The following is a 27,036-nucleotide window of genomic DNA, read 5'->3' on the forward strand; positions in this document are numbered from 1 at the left end:
TCAGGAACCCCAGCATCCACTAGGACGATAGAGAAATTCAGGCGTGCCAGGTTAAAACGCAGGAGTGGCTGGAGAAACGGGGCAGTGGCTGGCCAAACGCAGGGCGTGTTTATGACGTCAAACCAGGAACTAAACAGACTGCAGTCATCGCAAGCTAGGAGTAGGTCTTGAAACTGCATTACATTTTTTAGTAGCCGCTCTGCTAACCTTTCGTTCGCACTTCTACTAAGCTAAGATACACTCCCAGAGGGCGGCGGCCTAGCGTGTGCACTGCTGCTAAAAGCAGCTAGCGAGCGAACAACTCGGAATGAGAGCCAAGAGCCAATCAGGTGTGGTGCAATTGCAATTTGAAAGTATAAAAACTAAAAGTGGAAAGGCCGATTCATAAGGTGGGTACACACTGACTAGGTGATGTGCTCTATGAGAGACGTCGCCTAGTGTTTCCCCACCCCGGGCCGGGCGGTCGGCCGTACACACCGAGTGATAGGACGTTCATATCGCTCGGTGACGTCACGCAGCGGCCGGGCCGTGCAGGCAGCTCTTGGACGACAGTCCACACTGAGCTGCCTGCTCGACCGACAGCGAGGGCCGTTAACAACCCGCGGGGCCGCGAATCGGTGGCCGCCGGCAGCACACTTGCAGAGAAAAGCAGCGACGTCGCTCAGGAAGGGTGAAAATGAGCGACGTAGCTCACTTTCTCTGCAAGTGTGTATGCACCTATACCCACAAAACACCTTCAACTCCCTCAACAAGTGTGCGAGTGTGGCCAGCAGTTACACAATACACAGGGAGAGATGTATTAATCCCCGGAGAGAAAAAAGATAGAGGAGTTACCCAAATCAGTAACTAGCTCGGCCTACAAAATGACAGAATTATACTGTACAATTATAACTTATACTGTAGGTGGCTTTGGGCAACTTCTCCACGTTCTTAGGCTTGATATATCTCCCCTTGTAGCGCCCGTAATAAACACTTCCCATAGCACCAGTTGTATAACATACTCTCACCGTGGGTACGTTTACACTCATTACTGTAAAGCGCAATCTCCAACGTGTTATTTAAGTCTCTCTTCAGCTGGACGACACTTTAAAACAGATCTAGCAGATCCCTCAACCGTTTCCATTCTTCATACACTAGAACATAGATTCTAACACCACAGAGGACACACGCAGAACACTATCAAACAGCTGCCATGGGAACGCGGCAGAGGAACATGCCTCTCTCCCGACAGCGGTATTTCCTGGCTGAACGGAACTTATTATTTAGCAGAGATATCGACTAAAAATAAACATCAAAATGTCAGACAATAGGCGCTTTCAGCGCGGTTAGGGTGACAAATTCCCAGATGATTACCGCCTTGCTGGTAGTAACGCCAAATAATAACCTTATACAGCAAGTTATATACAACTTGCTTCTATTATATATACATATATACATAGGGGTCGATTCAATTCACCGACAGTTGAATAGCGATGGGAATTAGCTTCCGGCGCTATTCAATTCAGCTCAAGTTAAGTCGGCGAATGCCCGTTCTCGCGGACTTAACAAGTTGCTTTGTCGGGAGAACGGGCATTCTCAGACTTATCTCCCCGCCGCGATGCTGATTCCAGACAGAATCAGCCTCGCGCCGGCCGCACTTTTGTCGGATTTCTTCTCTCATCCCCCCGGGGGTGAGAGAAGAATTCCCGACAATTGAGTGCCACTTGGCGCTGTATTGAAATAGAGCTAATTCCCGGCGATATTCAACTGTCGGTGAATTGAATCGACCCCATAGTGATCTAGGACACAGGTTCTCAAACTCGCTCCTCAGGACCCCAAATAGTTGACGGTTTCCAGGTCTCCTCACAGAATCACAAATGAAATAATCAGCTCCACCTGTGGTTCTCTTAAAATGTGTCAGCGAGTAATGACTACACCTGTGCTCCTGCTAGGTGATTTGGAAAACATGAGCCGTTTGGGGTCCTGAGGACGGAGATCGAGAACCACTAGCCTAGGAGAACCGCTGTGTTTCACTTTACACAGAGAAGTACAAACAGGCAGTAAACCTATCTTATTAATATTCTATATACTGTATACCCTTGTAACAAACAGAGACATTGGTGGGATACACCTGACAGAACTCACCTGGCTCTTCCGGCCTCTTCCCAATCTCCTCCACTGCCTCACTGGCTCCGGTTAAGACTCCAGCCTGCAGCTCTGCCCGTGTGCGTAGGTCGCCAGCGTTGGGGTATGGCGCAGGTGGCAAGTATGAAATGTTAGACTTTTCTACTCCTGTGCAAGTGTGAGAATGTTTTATGCCATTTTCTGTTAACTAAACTGCAATGCCTTAAATGTAATTATGCCTTATAGATAATACATCCTTAAAAGGTAAAAGCTATGTAGTTTTTAAAAATATCATGAAATAACGTTCTACGTACTCGGTGTACAGTACAGCCAATAGTAATCTATAGCAGGACAGCAAATTGGATTCAGAATGGGGCAATGTTGACGCAGTTAGGATCTCTGCTATTGGTCAGACTACAATAGTAAATAGTAGAGATGAGCGGGTTCGGATTTACTCGGTTCCTAATGCCAGAATTATCGCAAGTTCCTTTTTTCTGGATTTTTCTTATTGGCTAACCAAAACACGTGACGTCCGTGAGCCAATTAGGAGATTCGAGTAAATCCGAACCCGCTCATCTCTAGTAAATAGACTAATCGCGCAATCTAAGAGGTAATATTTATAGCGGTTGGCCTCTTACCCAAATCCTCCCCTGGGAAGCCTTGGATGTCCTGGCTGTGGTTCCCCCAGTCCTCCTGGGAATAGTCCTCCATGGTACTTCCGTCAGATTCCATTTCCTGGTACAAGCCGCTGCTATTAATGAGCACCGGCTGACACGGCTGCGTGTCCCATCCCCCTTGTCCAAACACCCGCTCCAGCTGCTCAAACGTGTAGCTGCTCTTCCGTTTCCCCACGCCGCGCTCTTTTACTCGGCTGTAGCACCGGCGAAGAGTCTAAAAGGAAACAAGTGTTATAATAGACGATTCTGCGCTGTCCAGCGCTACACCGCACATTAGACGACAGTAGTTATTACAGGAGGCAGGAGCGGCCATGTAATTGAATACGCACCACAATGTGGCACGCTGCTGTTTCCAGAAATAACCGACAATAATCCCTGAGGTTTCCACAACACGGTACACACGGCGGGATCAAATACAAAAAAAAAAAACAACGATTATGTAAAAAGAATCCTCGTATGAGTTATAGAAATACACTTTCACCGTCTTAAAACCACACCTAGGTACATGTCGCTAAATGTGGTTCCGTATTTGTACTCCTTACGCAGATACATAGGGGGGAATTCAATCAGGCACAAGTTTGCAGAAGGTAAACTCGCCTAGTTAAACTCGCACACTTCGCCTTCATGTGCACCAGGGGGTTGGGTTTGTGTGACCACTGCCGGTCACCATACAGACGGCGGAATACGGCCAGCAGGGGTGGGCGAGCGCAACGAAGCCCCTTGCGGGCTCGTGGCTCGCTACAGGTTCTATTCCAACTCTATGGGTGTCATGGACACCCACGAGTGAGAATAGTCCTTGTTGGCCGGCGTGCAGGGATCCCGCCATTGGTATAGTGACTGTCACATAACCGCATCCCGCACCAGGGACGTGCAATGAGGTAAATTGCTCAGGAGGCACTGGCTAGCACCAGAGCCAGATTTACACACAATATATGAGCCAATGGGTACATGTGGGCGGTATACACGGGAGCAGCGGTATATACATGTGGGCGGTATACACGGGGCAGTGGCATATACATGTGGGCGGTATACACGGGGGCAGCGGCATATACATGTGGGCGGTATACACGCGGGCAGCGGTATATACATGTGGGCAGTATACACGGGGGCAGCGGTATATACATGTGGGCGGCATACACGGGGACAGCGCTATGTACATGTGGGCGGTATATACGGGGGCAGCAGTATATACATGTGGGCGGTCTACACGTGGGCAGCGGTATGTACATGTGAGAGGTATACACGGGGACAGCGGTATTTACATGTGGGCGGTATACACGGGGACAGCGGTATTTACATGTGGGCGGTATACACGGGGACAGCGGTATTTACATGTGGGCATTATACACTGGTGCAGCAGTATATACATGTGGGCGGTATACACAGGTGCAGTGGCATATACATGTGGCCATTATACACAGGTGCAGCGGTATATACATGTGGGCGGTAAACACGGGGGCAGCGGCATATACATGTGGGCGGTATACACGGGGGCAGCGGTATGTACATGTGGGCGGTAGACACGGGGACAGCGGTATGTACATGCGGGCGGTATACACTGGGACAGCGGTATGTACATGCGAGCGGTATACACGGGGACAGCGGTATATACATGTGGGCATTATACACAGGTGCAGCGGTATATAAATGTGGGCGGTAAACACGGGGGCAGCGGTATGTACATGCGGGCGGTATACACGGGGACAGCGGTATGTACATGTGGGCGGTATACACGAGGGCAGCGCTATGTACATGTGGGCGGTATACACGGGGACAGCGGTATGTACATGTGGGCGGTATACACGAGGGCAGTGGTATATACATGTGGGCGGTATACACGGGTGAAGCGGTATATACATGTGGGCATTATACACAGGTGCAGCGGTATATACATGTGGGCATTATACACAGGTGCAGCGGTATATACATGTGGGCATTATACACAGGTGCAGCAATATATACATATATGCAGTGTACACAGGCGCAGCGGTATATACATGTGGGCATTATACACAGGTGCAGCGGTATATACATGTGGGGGTGCGAACAAAAACTGTCGAATTTACTCCGGAAAAGAAATGCCAGTTTGGAACGGAGCTGAAAACGTAATATGCCTTGTAGGATCAAACTCGCACCTAATTGTACTCCCCCCATAATGTGACTATTTTTTTTCTTTGGTGTCCTCCACGCTGTCACAATAGCCCATGGGCACCTAGAAATCTATTTTAATGTTTACATTTGTCATAGACAGACCAATAAATAGCAGACAAACATTACAGGTATTTACATTATTGGCTCTTCTGTGTTTAACCCCAGTAATTCTCTCTGCAGGGGTTACATTGGGAAATGCAAGACAAAGGGGGACATTTACTAAGCAGTGATAAGAGCGGAGAAGTGAGCCAGTGGAGAAATTTCCCCATCAACCAATCAGCAGCTCTGTATCATTTTATAGTATGCAAATTATAGATGTTACTTCAGTGCTGATTGGTTGCCACGGGCAACTTCTCCACTGGCTCACTTCTCCACTCTTATCACTGCTTAGTAAATGTACCCCAAAGGGAGGACAGAACTATAAGCTGTATCCAGTGCAGTGTTATACTGAAAGCAGCGGGAAGAGGCAGACAGGAAAAAGTCCTCATCACCAAAAACATTCTCCCCCAGGCTGTCATTTACAGGTGTGCTGCCACAACTCTCACACACTGCAAACACACTGTACATGTTTTACAACCATTTGCAAACTACCATGGAGAGGCGGAGGATGGGTACTAAGCACGTCAGAGCTTTGAGCATATTTAAAATAAGAATTTACTCACCGGTAATTCTATTTCTCGTAGTCCGTAGTGGATGCTGGGAACTCCGTAAGGACCATGGGGAATAGCGGGCTCCGAAGGAGGCTGGGCACTCTAGAAAGATCTTAGACTACCTGGTGTGCACTGGCTCCTCCCACTATGACCCTCCTCCAAGCCTCAGTTAGGTACTGTTCCCGGACGAGCGTACACAATAAGGAAGGATTTTGAATCCCGGGTAAGACTCATACCAGCCACACCAATCACACCGTACAACTCGTGATATGAAACACAGTTAACAGTATGAAACAATAGAGCCTCTCAACAGATGGCTCAACAATAACCCGATTTAGTTAACAATAACTATGTACAAGTATTGCAGATAAACCGCACTTGGGATGGGCGCCCAGCATCCACTACGGACTACGAGAAATAGAATTACCGGTGAGTAAATTCTTATTTTCTCTAACGTCCTAGTGGATGCTGGGAACTCCGTAAGGACCATGGGGATTATACCAAAGCTCCCAAACGGGCGGGAGAGTGCGGATGACTCTGCAGCACTGAATGAGAGAACTCCAGGTCCTCCTCAGCCAGGGTATCAAATTTGTAGAATTTTGCAAACGTGTTTGCCCCTGACCAAGTAGCTGCTCGGCAAAGTTGTAAAGCCGAGACCCCTCGGGCAGCCGCCCAAGATGAGCCCACCTTCCTTGTGGAATGGGCATTGACAGATTTTGGCTGTGGCAGGCCTGCCACAGTATGTGCAAGCTGAATTGTACTACAAATCCAACGAGCAATAGTCTGCTTAGAAGCAGGAGCACCCAGCTTGTTAGGTGCATATAGGATAACAGCGAGTCAGATTTTCTGACTCTAGCCGTTCTGGAAACATATATTTTCAGTGCCCTGACAACGTCTAGCAACTTGGAGTCCTCCAAGTCCCTAGTAGCCTAGGCACCACAATAGGCTGGTTCAGGTGAAACGCTGACACCACCTTTGGGAGAAACTGGGGACGAGTCCTCAATTCTGCCCTATCCATATGGAAAATCAAATAAGGGCTTTTACAAGACAAAGCCGCCAACTTTGATACTCGCCTGGCAGAAGCCAAGGCCAATAACATAACCACCTTCCACGTGAGATATTTCAGATCCACGGTTTTTAGTGGTTCAAACCAGTGTGATTTTAAGAAACTCAACACCACGCTGAGATCCCAAGGTGCCACAGGAGGCACAAACGGGGGCTGACTCTGCAGCACTCCTTTTATAAATGTCTGAACTTCAGGTACTGAAGCTAGTTCTTTTTGAAAGAAAATCGACAGAGCCGAGATCTGTACCTTAATGGAACCCAATTTAAGGCCCATAGTCACTCCTGCTTGCAGGAAATGCAGAAATCGACCTAGTTGAAATTCCTCTGTTGGGGCCCTTTCGGCCTCACACCATGCAACATATTTTTGCCATATGCGGTGATAATGAGTTGCTGTAACCTCTTTCCTGGCTTTAGTAAGCGTAGGAATGACTTCCTCCGGAATGCCCTTTTCCTTCAGGATCCGGCGTTCAACCGCCATGCCGACAAACGCAGCCGCGGTAAGTCTTGGAACAGACAGGGCCCCTGCTGCCGCAGGTCCTGTCTGAGTGGCAGAGGCCATGGGTCCTCTGATATAAATTCTTGAAGTTCTGTGTACCAAGCTCTTCTTGGCCATCCACGAGTATCGTTCTTACTCCTCGCCTTCTTATTATTCTCAGTACCTTTGGTATGAGAGGCAGAGGGGAGAACACATAAACCGACTGGTACACCCACGGTGTTACCAGAGCGTCCATAGCTATCGCCTGAGGGTCCCTTGACCCGGTGCAATATCTTTTATAGCTTTTTGTTGAGGCGGGACGCCATCATGTCCACCTGTGGCCTTTCCCAATGGTGTACAATCCTATTGGAAGACTTCTGGAGGAAGTCCCCATTCTCCCGGGTGGAGGTCGTGTCTGTTGAGAAGATCTGCTTCCCAGTTGTCCACTCCGGGAATGAACACTGCTGACAGTGCTAACACATGATTTTCCGCCTATCGGAGAATCCTTGTGGCTTCTGCCATCGCCATCCTGCTTCTTGTGCCGCCCTGTTGGTTTACATGGGCGACTGCCGTGATGTTGTCTGATTGGATCAGTACCGGCTGGTTTTGAAGCAGAGGCCTTGCCGGCCTCAGGGCATTGTAAATGGCCCTCAGGTCCAGAATATTTATGTGTAGGGAAATAACCTGACTTGACCAAAGTCCCTGGAAATTTCTTCCCTGTGTGACTGCCTCCCAGCCTCAAAGGCTGGAATCCATGGTCACTAGGACCTAGTCCTGTATGCCGAACCTGCGGCCCTCTTGAAGATGGGCACTCTGCAGCCACCACAGTAGAGATACCCTGGTCCTTGGAGACAGGGTTATCAGCCTATGCATCGGAAGATGCGATCCGGACCACTTGTCCAACAGGTCCCTCTGAAAAGTTCTTGTATGGAACCTGCCTAATGGGATTGCTTCGTAGGAAGCTACCATTTTTCCCAGGACTCGCGTGCAATGATGCACCGCTACCTATTTTGGCTTCAGGAGGTCTCTGACTAGAGATGACAACTCCTTGGCTTTCTCCTCCGGGAGAAACACTATTTCTGGTTTATGTCCAGAACCATCCCCAGGAACAGTAGACGTGTCATAGGAACCAGCTGTGACTTTGGACTGTTTAGAATCCAACCATGCTGTTGTAGCACTTTCCAAAATAGTGCTACCCCGACTACCAACTGCTCCTTGGACCTCGCCCTTATAACGAGATTGTCCAAGTACGGGATAATTACAACTCCCTTTTTTTGAAGGAGTATCAACATTTCGGCCATTACCTTGATAAAACACCCTCGGTGCCATGTACAGTCCAAACGGCAGTGTCTGGACTTGGTAATGGTAATCCTGTACCACAAATCTGAGGTACTCCTGGCGAGGATGGTAAATGGGGACATGCAGGTAAGCATCCTTGATGTCCCAGGATACCATGTAATCCCCCTCATCCAGGCTTGGAATAACCGCCCTGAGCGATTCCATCTTGAACTTGAATTTTTGTGTTCAAGGATTTTAAATATAAAATGGGTCACACCGAACCATGCGGTTTCGGTACCCCAACCCGTGTGGAATAGTAACCCCGTCCTTGTTGAAGTAGGGGCACCTTGAGTATTACCTGCTGGGAATACCGCTTATTAATTGCCTCTAGCACAGCCTCCCTGCCTGAGGGAGTTGTCAGCAAGGCATATTTTAGGAAACGGCTGGGGGGAGACATCTCGAATTCCAGCTTGTACCCCTGAAATACTACTTGAAAGAAACAGGGATCCACCTGTGAGCGAGCCCACTAATTGCTGAAATTTTTGAGACGGCCCCCCACCGTACCTGGCTACACCTGTGGAGCACCCGCGTCATGGTGTGGCCTCACAGGAGGCGGGGGAAGAATCTTGATTCTGGGAACAGGCTGACTGGTGCAGCTTTTTTCCCTCTACCCTTGTCTCTGTACAGAAAGGAAGCGCCATTTGACCAGCTTGCTTTTCTGAAGCCGAAAGGACTGTACCTTTGTCTGTGAGGAAACCTGAGGTAAAATTATTTCTTCCCAGCAGTTGCTGTGGATACGAGGTCCCAGAGACCATCCCCAAATAATTCCTCACCCTTATAAGGCTCTCTATGCGCTTTTTAAGTCAGCATCACCTGTCCAGTGACAGGTCTCTAATACCCTCCTGACAGAATGGACATTACATTTATTTTGGATGCCAGCCGGCAAAATATCCATCTGTGCATCCCCCATATATAAGACGACGTCTTTAATATGTTTTTATGTTTGCCAACTAGTATCCCTGTTTGACAGGGTCACCGACCACGCTGCAGCAGCACTATCTGCAGGTCTCAGTCTAGTACCTGAGTGTGTAAATACAGACTTCAGGATAGCCTCCTGTTTTTTATCAACAGGTACCTATTAAAGTGGCCGTATCCTAAGACGGCAGTGCCACCTTTTTTGACAAACGTGTGAGCGCCTTATCCACCCTAGGGGATATCTCCCAGCGTAACTTATCCACCTGGCGGGAAAGGGTACGCCATCAGTAACTTTTTATAAATTACCAGTTTCTTAACGGGGGAACCCACGCTTTCACACACTTCATTTATTCATCTGATGGGGGAACAAAACACTGCCTGTTTTTTCTCCCCAAACCTAAAACCCATTTTTAGAGGTGCTTGGGTTAAAGTCAGAAATGTATAACACATTTTTTATTGCCGGGATCACGTCACGGATGTTCCTAGTGGATTGTGTATATGTCTCCACCTTGTCGACACTGGAGTCAGACTCCGTGTCGACATCTGAGAGAGCGGGCGTTTTTGAGCCCCTGATGGCCTTTGAGACGCCTGGGCAGGCGCGGGCTGCGAAGCCGGCTGTCCCACAGCTGTTACGTCATCCACCCTTTTATGTAAGGAGTTGACACTGTCGGTTAATACCTTTCACCTATCCATCCACTCTGGTGTCGGCCCCACAGGGGGCGACATCACATATATCGGCCTCTGTTCTGTCACCATATAAGCCTCCTCATTCAACATGTCGACACAGCCGTACCGACACACCGCAGACACACAGGGAATGCTCTAAACGAGGACAGGACCCACAAAAGCCCTTTGGGGGGACAGAGTAAGAGTATGCCAGCACACACCAGAGCGCTATATATATACAGGGACTAACTGAGTTATGTCCCTAATAGCTGCTTTTTATATAATATACTGTATACAGTGCCAATTTTAATGCCCCCCCTCTCTTTTCCCTCTTACTGTACTGTAGAATTGCAGGGAAGAGCCAGGGAGCTTCCTTCCAGCCGAGCTGTGAGGGAAAAATGGCGCCAGTGTGCTGAGGAGATAGGCTCCGCCCCTTTTTCGCGGCCTATTCTCCCGTTTTTTATGGAATTCTGGCAGGGGTATTTACCTCATATATAGCCCCTGGGGCCATACATTGAGGTATTTTAGCCAGCCAAGGTGTTTTTATTGCTGCCTCAGGGCGCCCCCCCCAGCGCCCTGCACCCTCAGTGACCGGAGTGTGAAGTGTGTGAGAGGAGCAATGGCGCACAGCTGCAGTGCTGTGCGCTACCTTGGTGAAGACAGAGTCTTCATGCCGCCGATTTTCCGGACCATCTTCTTGCTTCTGGCTCTGTAAGGGGGACGGCGGCGCGGCTCCGGGACCGAACATCAAGGCTGGGCCTGCGGTCGATCCCTCTGGAGCTAATGGTGTCCAGTAGCCTAAGAAGCCCAATCCGGCTGCAAGCAGGCGAGTTCGCTTCTTCTCCCCTTAGTCCCTCGCTGCAGTGAGCCTGTTGCCAGCAGGTCTCACTGAAAATAACAAATTCTAAGACTATAACTTTCTAAGAGCTCAGGAGAGCCCCTAGTGTGCATCCAACCTCGGCCGGGCACGAAATCTAACTGAGGCTTGGAGGAGGGTCATAGTGGGAGGAGCCAGTGCACACCAGGTAGTCTAAGATCTTTCTAGAGTGCCCAGCCTCCTTCGGAGCCCGCTATTCCCCATGGTCCTTACGGAGTTCCCAGCATCCACTAGGACGTTAGAGAAATTAACTTTAATTGTATTCACTCTCATCTCATGCCCATCTATGATTAGTTTATTGACTATTACCATCACTGGAATGATCACAGCAGCACAAAGTACTATGGTTAATACGCTCATCCTGGGACAGGAAGTGGCTTCCAGCAGCACAGAGTATATCAGGAGATGAGTGATGTGTCAGTGATGACAGGGCTGCATGTAACAGGAGCAGTGACATGATGTGAGCAGGGGAATGGAGGCAGCAGGAAGCCACAGACTGAGAGTTATATAGTGGGAGAAGCAGGGTCCCCAGCAGCACAGAGTATATCAGGAGATGAGTGATGTAATAGTGAGGACAGGGCTGCATGTGACAGGGGCAGTGACATGATGTGAGGAGAGGAATGGAGGCAGCAGGAAGCCACAGACTGAGAGTTATATAGTGGGAGGAGCAGGGTTCCCAGCAGCACAGAGTATATCAGGAGATGAGTGATGTGTCAGCGAGGACAGAGCTGCATGTGATAGGGGCAGTGACATGATATGAGGAGGGGAATGGAGGCAGCAGGAAGCCACAGACTGAGAGTTATATAGTGGGAGGAGCAGTGTCCCAGCAGCACAGAGTATATCAGGAGATGAGTGATGTGTCAGTGATGACAGGGCTGCATGTAACAGGAGCAGTGACATGATGTGAGCAGGGGAATGGAGGCAGCAGGAAGCCACAGACTGAGAGTTATATAGTGGGAGGAGCAGGGTTCCCAGCAGCACAGAGTATATCAGGGGATGAGTGATGTGTCAGTGAGGACAGGGCTGCATGTGACAGGGGCAGTGACATGATGTGAGGAGGGGAATGGAGGCAGCAGGAAGTCACAGACAGTTATATAGTGGGAGGAGCAGGGTCTCCAGCAGCACAGAGTATATCAGGAGATGAGTGATGTAATAGTGAGGACAGGGCTGCATGTGACAGGGGCAGTGACATGATGTGAGGAGGGGAATGGAGGCAGCAGGAAGCCACAGACTGAGAGTTATATAGTGGGAGGAGCAGGGTTCCCAGCAGCACAGAGTATATCAGATGAGTGATGTGTCAGTGAGGACAGAGCTGCATGTGACAGGGGCAGTGACATGATGTGAGGAGGGGAATGGAGGCAGCAGGAGGTCACAGACAGAGTTATATAGTAGGAGGAGCAGGGTCCCCAGCAGCACAGAGTATATCAGGAGATGAGTGATGTAATAGTGAGGACAGGGCTGCATGTGACAGGGGCAGTGACATGATGTGAGGAGGGGAATGGAGGCAGCAGGAAGCCACAGACTGAGAGTTATATAGTGGGAGGAGCAGGGTCCCCAGCAGCACAGAGTATATCAGGAGATGAGTGATGTAATAGTGAGGACAGGGCTGCATGTGACAGGGGCAGTGACATGATGTGAGGAGGGGAATGGAGGCAGCAGGAAGCCACAGACTGAGAGTTATATAGTGGGAGGAGCAGGGTTCCCAGCAGCACAGAGTATATCAGGAGATGAGTGATGTGTCAGTGAGGACAGAGCTGCATGTGACAGGGGCAGTGACATGATGTGAGGAGGGGAATGGAGGCAGCAGGAAGTCACAGACTGAGAGTTATATAGTGGGAGGAGCAGGGTCCCCAGCAGCACAGAGTATATCAGGAGATGAGTGATGTGTCAGTGAGGACAGGGCTGCATGTGACCGGGGCAGTGACATGATGTTAGGAGGGGAATGGAGGCAGCAGGAAGTCACAGACTGAGAGTTATATAGTAGGATGAGCAGGGTCCCCAGCAGCACAGAGTATATCAGGAGATGAGTGATGTGTCAGTGAGGACATGGCTGCATGTGTCAGGGGCAGTGACATGATGTGAGGAGGGGAATGAAGGCAGCAGGAAGCCACAGACTGAGAGTTATATAGTGGGAGGAGCAGAGTCCCCAGCAGCACAGAGTATATCAGGTATGTAGGAAGACTGTGGTGCCAAATGAAGTTCACTGCATCCTGAAGGAAAAATTCATTAAATGCACAGAAATCAGGAAACCGCTTACACATGGGAGACAACCCCTAAAAGCTGTCATTAGGATGTGGTTCTAGGTACCTAATATAATCCTGTATCTTTAGAAACTGCAACACAGGTTTATTTACTAAGGTCTGAGTTCTACAACCCGGGGGGGTTTGTCGTTGGCATCCCGACGGTCAGAATCCCAGCGCTGGAATCCAGACACGTCAGAACGCTTAAGTCAGACTCCCGGCAGCCGGAATCCGGAACATAAGTATGTCGGGGAGGATTCGAGTTCAGATGCTGGAAGGGGCAGGGATTAGGGTTACTTTAGTTGAGTGCCGCTGTCAGGATATTAGGCAGTCGGGATTACAGTGCTTGTATTCTAACCGGCAGGATCCCGACTGACGTCATCCCGTACCCAACCGAACCCGGGGATTCCGCTCTTATGTACCCAAAATTTAATAAGACAACAGTTTTTGTAGCCACATTTGGGTAGTAAATCCATCACATTTCGGGCATAAACACAATCAGAAGTGCTGGGTCTAAGAACCAGATGCTTAGTAAATACAGGCTAAGGTTCCTCCCAAAACTGCATTGAGCACCCCAATGTACAGCACTCGGTCAGTAGCATCCCAACCTCTAAAGCCCAGCGAGCAGACATATTAGTCACTATTCCATGTTTGGTTCCAATACACTCCGATCAAATATCCCCTTGGTTTTGAAACCATTTCTAAAGACGGATCTCTGTGCCTTTATTTTATCTTAAGAGAAGCAGGTGTTGCTGTAATTTTTCATGTCGGTTTATATTTTAGGATTAAATGCCAAAATAGCTTCACTTGATACTTGATGCCTCTACATCATCAGGGTACATATTGCTATTGCCGACGGGGTAGTAGTAGTAAATGTGATACCTCCTGTATTATATATGCACCAAGTACAGATAAGAGTGACACCCCCTGTGCATACATGTGTAGATGAGATGGGGTTGTATACTGTGACACCTCTGTATAATATATACAAGGGATGTAGTTGGCATTCTGACCGCCACAATTCCGACCGTCAGAATACCGGCGGCGGGATCCCAACGGGTAAAAAAGGCAGACAGCTTGAAGTGGTAATCACGAGGGTTAGGGTTAAGCTGCAAAGAGGGGTGGGTTAGGCTGCTGGAGGGGACGGTTAGGGTTAGGCTGCAGGAAGGAGGTGTTCGGGTTAACCAAAGCATACTTACCAAAGAGTGCCGGAATTTTCACAATTGGGATCCCCATGCCGGCATTATGACGGTCGGGAATTCTGACCATCAGGACTCCATAAACAACCCATATACACTAGGTACAGATAAGAGTGACACATACATGTACAGATGAGATGGGGTAGTAGTATATGTGACACCGCCTGTACATACATGTATAGATGTGGGTGGTAGTAGTATATGTGACGCCCATGTACATACATGTATAGATGATATGGGTGATAGTAGTATATGTGACACCCCTGTACATACATGTTTGGATGGTAGTAGTATATGTGACACCCCTGTACATACATGTTTGGATGGTAGTAGTATATGTGACACCCCTGTACATACATGTTTGGATGATAGTAGTATATGTGACACCGCCTGTACATACATGTATAGATGTGGGTGGTAGTAGTATATGTGACGCCCATGTACATACATGTATAGATGATATGGGTGATAGTAGTATATGTGACACCCCTGTACATACATGTTTGTATGGTAGTAGTATATGTGACACCCCTGTACATACATGTTTGGATGGTAGTAGTATATGTGACACCCCTGTACATACATGTATGGATGATAGTAGTATATGTGACACCCCTGTACATACATGTATGGATGATAGTAGTATATGTGACACCCCTGTACATACATGTATGGATGATAGTAGTATATGTGACACCCCTGTACATACATGTATGGATGATAGTAGTATATGTGACACCCCTGTACATACATGTATGGATGATAGTACTATATGTGACACCCCTGTACATACATGTTTGGATGGTAGTAGTATATGCGACGCCCATGTACATACATGTATAGATGATATGGATGATAGTAGTATATGTGACACGCCTGTACATACGTGTATGGAGGATATGGGTGGTAGTACTATATGTGACACCCCTGTACATACATGTTTGGATGGTAGTAGTATATGTGACACCCCTGTACATACATGTTTGGATGGTAGTAGTATATGTGACACCCCTGTACATACATGTATGGATGATAGTAGTATATGTGACACCCCTGTACATACATGTATGGATGATAGTAGTATATGTGACACCCCTGTACATACATGTATGGATGATAGTAGTATATGTGACACCCCTGTACATACATGTATGGATGATAGTAGTATATGTGACACCGCCTGTACATACATGTATAGATGTGGGTGGTAGTAGTATATGTGACGCCCATGTACATACATGTATAGATGATATGGGTGATAGTAGTATATGTGACACCCCTGTACATACATGTATGGATGATAGTACTATATGTGACACCCCTGTACATACATGTTTGGATGGTAGTAGTATATGCGACGCCCATGTACATACATGTATAGATGATATGGATGATAGTAGTATATGTGACACGCCTGTACATACGTGTATGGAGGATATGGGTGGTAGTACTATATGTGACACCCCTGTACATACATGTTTGGATGGTAGTAGTATATGTGACACCCCTGTACATACATGTTTGGATGGTAGTAGTATATGTGACACCCCTGTACATACATGTATGGATGATAGTAGTATATGTGACACCCCTGTACATACATGTATGGATGATAGTAGTATATGTGACACCCCTGTACATACATGTATGGATGATAGTAGTATATGTGACACCGCCTGTACATACATGTATAGATGTGGGTGGTAGTAGTATATGTGACGCCCATGTACATACATGTATAGATGATATGGGTGATAGTAGTATATGTGACACCCCTGTACATACATGTTTGGATGGTAGTAGTATATGTGACACCCCTGTACATACATGTTTGGATGGTAGTAGTATATGTGACACCCCTGTACATACATGTTTGGATGATAGTAGTATATGTGACACCGCCTGTACATACATGTATAGATGTGGGTGGTAGTAGTATATGTGACGCCCATGTACATACATGTATAGATGATATGGGTGATAGTAGTATATGTGACACCCCTGTACATACATGTTTGGATGGTAGTAGTATATGTGACACCTCTGTACATACATGTTTGGATGGTAGTAGTATATGTGACACCCCTGTACATACATGTATGGATGATAGTAGTATATGTGACACCCCTGTACATACATGTATGGATGATAGTAGTATATGTGACACCCCTGTACATACATGTATGGATGATAGTAGTATATGTGACACCCCTGTACATACATGTATGGATGATAGTAGTATATGTGACACCCCTGTACATACATGTTTGGATGGTAGTAGTATATGTGACACCCCTGTACATACATGTATGGATGATAGTAGTATATGTGACACCCCTGTACATACATGTATGGATGATAGTAGTATATGTGACACCCCTGTACATACATGTATGGATGATAGTAGTATATGTGACACCCCTGTACATACATGTATGGATGATAGTAGTATATGTGACACCCCTGTACATACATGTATGGATGATAGTAGTATATGTGACACCCCTGTAGATACATGTATGGATGATAGTAGTATATGTGACACCCCTGTAGATACATGTATGGATGATAGTAGTATATGTGACACCCCTATACATACATGTATGGATGATAGTAGTATATGTGACACCCCTGTACATACATGTATGGATGATAGTAGTATATGTGACACCCCTGTACATACATGTATGGATGATAGTAGTATACGCGACACCCCTGTACATACATGTATAGATGATAGTAGTATATGTGACACCCCTGTACATACGTGTATAGATGTAGGTGGTAGTAGTATATGTGACACCCCTGTACATACATGTATAGATGTGGGTGGTAGTAGTATATGTGACACCCCTGTACATACATGTATAGATGTGGGTGGTAGTAATATATGTGACACCCCTGTACATACATGTATAGATGTGGGTGGTAGTAATATATGTGACACCCCTGTACATACATGTATAGATGTGGGTGGTAGTAGTATATGTGACACCCCTGTACACAGTGCCAGATTAAGGTCCTTGTGGGCCTGGAGCTGAAATTTATGAAGGGCCTATTGTGCGCTGTCACAGGGGGGGTGTAAGCAGCATGGTGGTGGTGTGCCCAGTGCTGATGGGGTGTGGTCTGTGCCTAGCACCATGGAGGGTATAGCTACCAGTGGCAAAAGTAGAAAAGTGGTTTAAGTGGGGGTATGGAAATATCAGGAGAGATTTAATTAGGCATGCCCAAGGGCTGTGTCATCCTGATATTTCCATAAACCCCACTTCACACCACAGCTCCCCTCAATGCATTATACCACAGTTCCACTAACCGCACAGCTTCCCTCTCTGCACTACAGCTCTGCTCACCGCACATCTCACCTCTCCACACTGCAGCACAGCTCCCCTCTCCTTGCTACACCACAGCTCTGCTCACCGGACTACACCACAGTTCCACTCACTGCGCAGCTCCCCTCACTGCACTGCAGCACAGCTCCCCTCTCTACACTACACCACAGCTCTGCTCACCGGACTACACCACAGTTCCACTCACTGCGCAGCTCCCCTCACTGCACTGCAGCACAGCTCCCCTCTCTACACTACACCACAGCTCACCGGACTACACCACAGTTCCACTCACTGCGCAGCTCCCCTCACTGCAGCACAGCTCCCCTCTCTACACTACACCACAGCTCTGCTCACCGAACTGCACCACAGTTCCACTCACTGCGCAGCTCCCCTCACTGCACTGCAGCACAGCTCCCCTCTCTACACTACACCACAGCTCTGCTCACCGGACTACACCACAGTTCCACTCACTGCACTGCAGCACAGCTTCCTTCTCCATACTATATCAAATCTCCACTCACCGCACAGCTCTCCTCACCACACTGTAACACAGCTCCCTTCTCCGCACTACACCACAGCTTCCCTCACCACACTGCAGCACAGCTGCCCTCACCACACTGCAGCACAGCTCTGCTCACTGCACAGCTCCCCTCCCCACACTACACCACAGCTCTGCTCACTGCACAGCTTCCTTCACCACACTGCAGCACAGCTCCCCTCTCTACACTACACCACAGCTCTGCTCACTGCACAGCTACCCTCATCACACTACAGCACAGCTCCCCTCTATACACTACACCACAGCTCCGCTCACCATACAACTCCCCTCAATGCAGCACAGCTCTCCGCTCCGCACGACACCACAGCTCCTTTCACCGTACTGAAGCACAGCTCCCACACCACACCATTGGCAGCACCCTCCCCAGTGTGGCGGTCAGGCCAGCCCTGCTCCTAGTCATGAGACAAAATACAAACACGACTCGCAGACCAGCCGCTAATTAGGAGCGTCCACCAGGCTGCCAGTCCACGAGCTGTGATTGGATCACAACTTGTGCCAAATTTGAATACCGCATTCGACCAGCATTGGAAACAGTCATACTGTCACTGTCCCAGCGCTGACCGCCCAAGTGGAGCACTGGTTAATACTGGCACACTTCAAGCACTGTATATACAGTATATATATATATATATAAAATATTTTTTAGTCAAACTATAATATTCCTAATATATAAATATCCAAGTGTATATAAAAATATGTATGTGCGTGTGTATATATATATATATATATATAAACACACATTTATAAATACTTACATATTTATATATTAAAGTTTAATAAAAAAATATATACAGGTATATCTACTGTAATTAGCAGATGCTGCTGCCCAACATGCCACATTGCTGTATTAGAGGCTACAGCACAGCAGCCAGCAGATGACAGGTCTGACACCTCACCTGTCAGGAGGATCAGTGGACACCCTGCTGCAGAAACCGGGTGCGCTTTCACGAAGCTCCTGCTAGTGCACACTGCACAGTCTGGATGCGGAGGTACCGGGGCGGTAGTTGTGCGACCTCGCGCACCGTCACAGCACATGGGGCACAGGAGGCGCCGAGTCACAGTACTGTCTTTGCGGCGCAGGGAGGGCTGGGAAAGCTGTCCACTGCGCCATCATATGGAAGTCGTCAATGCTGGCGGCACCATTTTACTCACCTATGCGCCGGCGGGCGTGCGGGGGGGGCGACAACTGGGGGGGAGCGAGGCTTGCCTAGGATGCTGCAGTAGAAGGAGTGTTTATCCTGTCTACTGCAGCAAAAAGATCTGCCAATGCTGTGGGCCTATTTGGGAGTGTGGGCCTGGAGCTGCAGCTCCATCAGCCCCATTGTTAATCCGGACCTGCCTGTGCACACATGTATAGATGAGATGGGGTAGTATACCGTGACACTGTATGTCACAGGATGTAGTTGGCATTCCGACCGTCACAATCACATTCCTAATAAAACGCTAGGCTGTTTTAGCAGGAAACCGTGCTCTGCCCGATTTTTAAAGGGTAAAATTTGCCCCCATCAGTTACATCACGGCTGGGGCACGCCCCCATTAGTGATGTTAAGGGGACCGCACTGCCACAAACAGTGACGCCAGTGGGGCCGAGCCCCTCCCCGGATGGCTGCACCCCCTTTTCTAATGCGTGCTCATGCTACCTGCCCTCCCCTAATCCTGAAGGAGGGGGGCGAGGGAGAATACAAAACACGACAGAATGCCAGTGGCGGGATCCCAATGGGTAAAAATGCAGACAGCTTGAAGTGGTAAATACGAGGGTTAGGGTTATGCTACGAGAGAGGTTGATACCCCCTGCACATACTGTACATGTATAGATGATATGGGGTAGTAGTATATGTGACACCCCCTCTACATACAGTACTGTGCAAAAGCTTTAGGCAGGTGTGGAAAAAATGCTGCAATGTAAGAATGCTTTCAAAAACAGAAGTGTTAACAGGTTGTTGTTTTTTTTATCAATGAACAAAATGCAAAGTGGATAAACAGAAGAGAAATCTAAATGAAATCAATTGGGCGGATGTATTAAGCCTGGAGAAGTGAGAAAGCAGTGTTAAGTGCAAGGTGATAACGCACCAGTCAATCTGCTCCAATATGTAAATTGACAGTTAGGAGCTGATTGGCTGTTGTGTTATCAGCTTCCACTAATCACTGCTTTATCACTTCTCCCGGCTTAATACATCTGCCCCAATATTTGGTGTAACCACCCTTTGCCTTCAAAACAGCTTTAATTCTTCTAGGTACACTTGCATACAGTTTTTGAATGAACTCGGCAGGGAGGTTGTTCCAAACATCTTGGAGAACTAACCACAGATCTTCTGTGGATGTAGCTTGCTCAAATCCTTCTGTCTCTTCATGTAATCCCAGACAGACTCAATGATGTTAAGGTCAGGGATCATCACTTCCAGGACTCCTTGTTCTTCTTCACACTAAATACAGGTTGAGTATCCCTTATCCAAAACGCTTGGGACCAGAAGTATTTTGGATATCAGATTTTTCCGTATCTCCTATATAATAGCCCAGTGACTGTGCCTGGCCCTCTAACGCTGGGTGGAGTCACAGAGCCCGTCACATGTGCAGCATGTTAGCTCCTACTGCCTGTCCATCTCCCCCCTCCACCATCAGCAACTCTGTCTCCCCGGCCGCGGCGCCGGGCGAACAACTGCTGCTGCCGCCGGCATACACATTAGGAGGGATGGGTGGCGCAGGAGAAGGCTTTCATAGCCCTCCCTGCGCCGCATACACAGACCCACCGCCTCCTCCACACACATCCAGGCACGGCGACAGGGGGGCAGTGGAGCATGCAGCACTGAGCCAGACCTGCGGTGTGTACACTAACCGAAGCCTCCCGCCGGAGCTCAAGGGTCGGTGCGACCCGGAAGGGGGACACACAAACACACCAAGTGTCAGCCAGGGCCGGTGCAAGCTTTATAGGCACCCTAGGCAAAGCTACACAATACTGCCCCTGCATTTCCCGATACCCTCCCCTCAGCTGCTCACATAAACCAATAATTTGATAAGAGAAGTGTGTAAGTACAAAACCCATTTTTATTCATGTACCCGCATATTTTCAGCATGGCAGTCAATGTTTTTAGGACAGCGCGTAGGTGGCTGGCTCGGGTAGTGGGGGTCATTCTGAGCTGATCGCTAGATAGAAATGTTCGCTGTGCTGCGATTAAGTGAAAAAGCGTCACTTCTGCGCATGCGTATGAGGCGCAATGCGCACGCGTGAAGTACTTTCACAACGGCCGATGTAGTTTCACACAAGGTCTAGCAATGCATTTCAGTCGCAACGGCCGCCGCAGAGTGATTGACATGAAGTGGGCGTTTCTGGGTGCCAACTGACCGTTTTCAGGGAGTGTTCGAAGAAACGCAGGCGTGCCAGGAAAAACGCAGGCGTGGCTTGGAGAACGCAGAAACTGCACAATATTTTTTTGTAGCCGTTCTGCAATGAAAGCGTTCGCACTTCTGCTAAGCTAAGATACACTCCCAATGGGCTGCGGCTTAGTGTTTGCACGGCTGCTAAAAACTGCTAGCGAGCGATCAACTCAAAATGACCCCAAGTGTCGGCTGCAGAGCTGTGTGGAGAGCAGTATGTCAATGGTGCTATCTCCACTCACCTTGCGCACACTGCGCGTTGAGTGGCAATGGTAGGGAAACTCCCACGCAAAGAACGGGTAGAACAGCTAGTTTTGGAATAATTGCATACCATAATGATATATCATGGCAATGGGACCTAAGTCTAAGCACAGAATGTATTTATGTTTGATATAAACCTTATACACACAGCCTGAAGGGCATTTTAGCCAATATTTTTAATATCTTTGTGCATGAAACAAAGTGTGTCTACAGTCACACAATTCATGTATGTTTCATATACACCTTACACACACAGCCTGAAGGTCATTTAATATAATATTTTTAATAATTTTGTGTATTAAACAAAGTTTGTGCACATTGAGCCATCAGAAAACAAAGGTTTCACTATCTCAGTCTCACTCAGAAAATTCCGTATTTCGGAATATTCCGTACTTCGGAATATTTGGATATGGGATACTCAACCTGTATAGTTCTTAATGACATTGGCTGCATTGATGCAGAATAAATTTGGAGCCAGACGCCTTCCTGATAGTATTGCATGATGGATAAGTACCTGCCTGTATTTCTCAGCATTGAAGCACAAAGTAACGGGCATAGCTACAGATCGTAGACGCAGTGGTCGACCAAGAAAACTCAGCAGATGAAAGACACATCACGCTTACTTCCCTTCGAAACCAAAAGATGTCCAGCAGTGCCATCAGCTCAGGACTGACAGAAACCACCGAGACCCAGGTACACCCATCTACTGTTTGGAGAAGTATGACCAGAAGCGGTCTTCAAGGAAGAATTGCGGCCAAAAAGCCATACGTTCCACATGGAAACAAGGACCAAGCGCCTCAACTATGCACAAAAACATTAGAACTGGGGTGCAGAACAATGGCAGCAGGTGCTCCAGATTGATGAGACAAAACATTGGCTGTAACAGAAGGCAGTTTTTTCGCGAAAGGACTGGAGAGTGGCACAATGAGTGTCTGCAGGCAACAGTGATGCACGTTAGAGGTTCCTTGCACTTTTGGGGCTGCATTTCAGCAACTGGAGTTGGGGATTTGGTCAGGATTAATATTGTCCTCAATGTTGAGAAATACAGACCATTATGAAATACCATCAGGGAGGCGTCTGATTGGCTCAAAATGTATTCTGCAGCAGGACAATGACCCTAAACATACAGCCAATGTCATGAACAATGATCTTCAGCTTAAAGAAAAACCAGGAAATCTGAAGTAATGATATGTCCCCCACAGAGCCCTGCTCTCAACATCATTGAGTCTGTCTGGGATTAATTGAAGAGACAGAAAGATCTGAGCAAACCTACATCCACAGAAGATCTGTGGTTAGTTCTCCAAGATGTTTGGTACAACCTCCCTGCCGAGTAGCTTCAAAAACTGTGTGCAAATGTACCTAGAAGAATTGATGCTGTTTTTAACGCAAAAGGTGGTAACACCAAATATTGATTTGATTTAGATTTCTCTTCTGTATATTCACTTTGCATTTTGTTATTTGATAAAAAAAATATACCATTAACACTACTATTTTTCAGAGCATTCTTAATTTGCAGCATTTTTCCACAGTACTGTACCTGTATAGATGATAAGGGTAGTAGTATATGTGACACCCGCTGTACATACATGTATAGATGATATGAGTAGTAGTATACGTGACACCCCCTGTACATACATGTATAGATAAGGGTAGTAGTATATGTGACACCCACTGTACATACATGTATAGATGATAAGGGTAGTAGTAATGTGACATTACCTATACATACACATATAGATTATATGGGTAGTAGTATATGTGACATCCCTTGTACATACACGTATAGATGATAAGGATAGTAGTACACGTGACCCCACCCTGTACATACATGTATAGATGATATGGGGTAGCGGTATATGTAACACCCCCTGCACATACATGTATAGATGATAAGGGTAGTAATATACGTGACACCCCCTGTACATACATGTATAGATAAGGGTAGTAGTATACGTGACACCCCCTCTACATACATGTATAGACGATAAGGGTAGTCGTATTACGTGACACCCCCAAACATAGATGTATAGATAATATGGGGTAGTAGTATACGTGACACCCCCTGTACATACATGTATAGATAATTGGGGTAGTAGTATACGTGACACCCCCTGTACATACATGTATAGATAATAAGGGTAGTAGTATACGTGACACCCCCTGTACATACATGTATAGATGATAAGGGTAGTAGTATGTGATACCCCTGTACATACATGTATAGATGATAAGGGTAGTAGTATGTGATACCCCTGTACATACATGTATAGATGATAAGGGTAGTAGTATATGTGACACCCCTGTACATACATGTATAGAAGATAAGGGTAGTAGTATGTGACACCCCTGTACATACATGTATAGATGATAAGGGTAGTAGTATGTGATACCCCTGAACATACATGTATAGATGATAAGGGTAGTAGTATGTGATACCCCTGTACATACATGTATAGATGATAAGGGTAGTAGTATGTGATACCCCTGTACATACATGTATAGATGATAAGGGTAGTAGTATATGTGACACCCCTGTACATACATGTATAGAAGATAAGGGTAGTAGTATGTGACTCCCCTGTACATACATGTATAGATGATATGGGTAGTAGTATACGTGACACCCCTGTACATACATGTATAGATGATAAGGGTAGTGGTATAGGTGACACGGTCTGTACATACATGTATAGATGATAACGGTAGTACTATATGTGACACCCCTGTACATACATGTATAGATGATAAAGGTAGTACTATGTGTGACACCCCTGTACATACATGTATAGATGATAAGGGTAGTGGTATAGGTGACACTGTCTGTACATACATGTATAGATGATAACGGTAGAACAATATGTGACACCCCCTGAACATACATGTATAGATGATAAAGGTAGTACTATATGTGACACCCCTGTACATACATGTATAGATGATATGGAGTAGCAGTAAACGTAACACCCCTGTATAATACATGTACCAGGTACAGATGAGTGACACCACCTGCCAATGTCAGAGTGGGGGGAGGGGGCACACAAAGCCTGGCTGGCCCAGGTGTGAGGAGGGTGAGGAGGATGAGGAGGGGGGCACACACAGTCTGGCTGGCCCAGGTGTGTGGAGGATGAGGAGGGGGGCACACATAGCCTGGCTGGCCCCGGTGTGAGCAGGAGGGGGGCACACATAGCCTGGCTGGATCCGGTGTGAGGAGGAGGGGGGCACACATAGCCTGGCTGGCCCCGGTGTGAGGAGGAGGGGGGCACACATAGCCTGGCTGGCCCCGGTGTGAGGAAGGGGCGATGTTGGCGGGCCGCCGGGGACACCGGCTATGAGGGACACGGCACAGGGGCCCAGCCTCCCCCCATTTACCTTCATCCTCTCCCGGCACTGGCTGGGGGTCCTCTCGTAGCCCAGCTCGGACAAGGCCCGGGAGACCCGGTCGTACATGGCGGGCCCGGGAGCCTTGGTCCCGAAGATGGTGCCGGCCCCCTCTAGCTGCTGGTACCGCGCCTCCACCAGCCGCTCGTTCCCCCACACGGCGATGAGCGCGTTGGTCTCGGCCGGGGTCCAGGACATGCCCCGGCAGGCGGTGGAGAAGGACACGGAGGGGGAGGCTCCGCTCAGGCCTGGGGGGGCCGCCCCGCCGGTCACGCCGGCATTCAGGGGAGATGAGCGGCTGGGGGTGGACGGGTTGGACATGGAGCGGTTACCATCGCTGAGCCCGGGGGAGGGCGGCGATAAAACTTCGTTCTTCGGGATTTTCAGGCAAGACGAAGCCTCGGACGGAAGCTCCGAATTACAGGGCGCCGCCATCTTCCCCCTTGTGTGCGGCCGGAAGTGACGTTTGGGGGGGGAGGCAAGACCGCGGCCCGCTCTACTGAGGCGCCGGCTGTGGCAGCGCTGCTGCATGGTCCGGGCGGGCGAGATGGGGCAGCCATGGCATTGTGTGCCGGGCGGGAGAGATGGGGCAGCCATGGCATTGTGTGCCGGGCGGGCGGGAGAGAGATGGGGGCAGCCATGGCATTGTGTGCCGGGCGGGCGGGAGAGAGATGGGGGCAGCCATGGCATTGTGTGCCGGGCGGGCGGGAGAGATGGGGCAGCCATGGCATTGTGTGCCGGGCGGGCGGGAGAGATGGGGCAGCCATGGCATTGTGTGCCGGGCGGGAGAGAGATGGGGGCAGCCATGGCATTGTGTGCCAGGAGTACCCGCCATAGGCCTGTCACATGTAGCTTCATGCATCGGCCTGTGCCCCGCCATGGCACTATGTATCCCTGTACTGTGGCCATAATGTCTGAGCCATACTTGCCTACCTGACCCTCTCCATGAGGGAGAAAATGCTCTGTTCCTGGGCTTTCCTGGTAATGTATGATTGCCATCACCTGTGGTGAGCTAGTTAATTGATAAGAGAGGTGTTTCACCACAGGTGATGGCAATCATACATTACCAGGAAAGTCCAGGAACAGAGCATTTTCTCCCTCATGGAGGGGGTCAGGTAGGCAAGTATGGTCTGAGCACACATGTATTATATCGGCTATTACCTCATGTCACCCTTATACATGGGTCTGCTTTCCACATTTACCTCCCACTATCCCTATACATAGCTATTTACCTCACTATACACATTTACATAGCTCTATTGCCCACATTTACCTCACACTATCCCTATACATTGCCTTTTACCTCGCTATACACATTTACATAGCTCTATTGCCCACATTTACCTCACACTATCCCTATACATAGCTATTTACCTCACTATACACATTTACATAGCTCTATTGGCCACATTACCTCACACTATCCCTATACATAGCCATTTACCTCACTATACACATTTACATAGCTCTATTGGCCACATTACCTCACACTATCCCTATACATAGCCATTTACCTCGCTATACACATTTACATAGCTCTATTGCCCACATTCACCTCACACTATCCCTATACATAGCCATTTACCTCACTATACACATTTACATAGCTCTATTGCCCACATTCACCGCACACTATCCCTATACATAGCCATTTACCTCGCTATACACATTTACATAGCTCTATTGCCCACATTCACCGCACACTATCCCTATACATAGCCATTTACCTCACTATACACATTTACATAGCTTTTTTGCCCACATTTACCTCACACTATCCC

At 48.1% G+C, this 27,036-nt stretch overlaps 1 protein-coding gene across 4 annotated transcripts in view; it reads right to left on the minus strand.

The window, feature by feature from the left end:
• The window catches only part of MSANTD2 (Myb/SANT DNA binding domain containing 2), a 51,373-nt gene extending 25,519 nt beyond the window's left edge, over nt 1–25,854 (minus strand). For 2 of the 4 annotated variants that reach the window (XM_063943741.1, XM_063943740.1), the window contains exons 1-3: nt 25,247–25,852; nt 2,742–2,994; nt 2,125–2,271 (exon numbers count right to left, since the gene is read on the minus strand). In XM_063943741.1, coding sequence (XP_063799811.1) covers nt 2,125–2,271; nt 2,742–2,994; nt 25,247–25,852 — 1,006 coding nt within the window. Of the gene's footprint in view, nt 1–2,124; nt 2,272–2,741; nt 2,995–25,246 lie in introns of all 4 variants that reach the window. The other 2 variants (XM_063943742.1, XM_063943743.1) reach the window with 2 other exon arrangements.
• Between the last annotated feature and the right edge of the window lie 1,182 nt (nt 25,855–27,036).

The sequence above is a fragment of the Pseudophryne corroboree genome, chromosome 10, assembly GCF_028390025.1.
Source record: "Pseudophryne corroboree isolate aPseCor3 chromosome 10, aPseCor3.hap2, whole genome shotgun sequence".
Lineage (NCBI taxonomy): Eukaryota > Metazoa > Chordata > Amphibia > Anura > Myobatrachidae > Pseudophryne > Pseudophryne corroboree.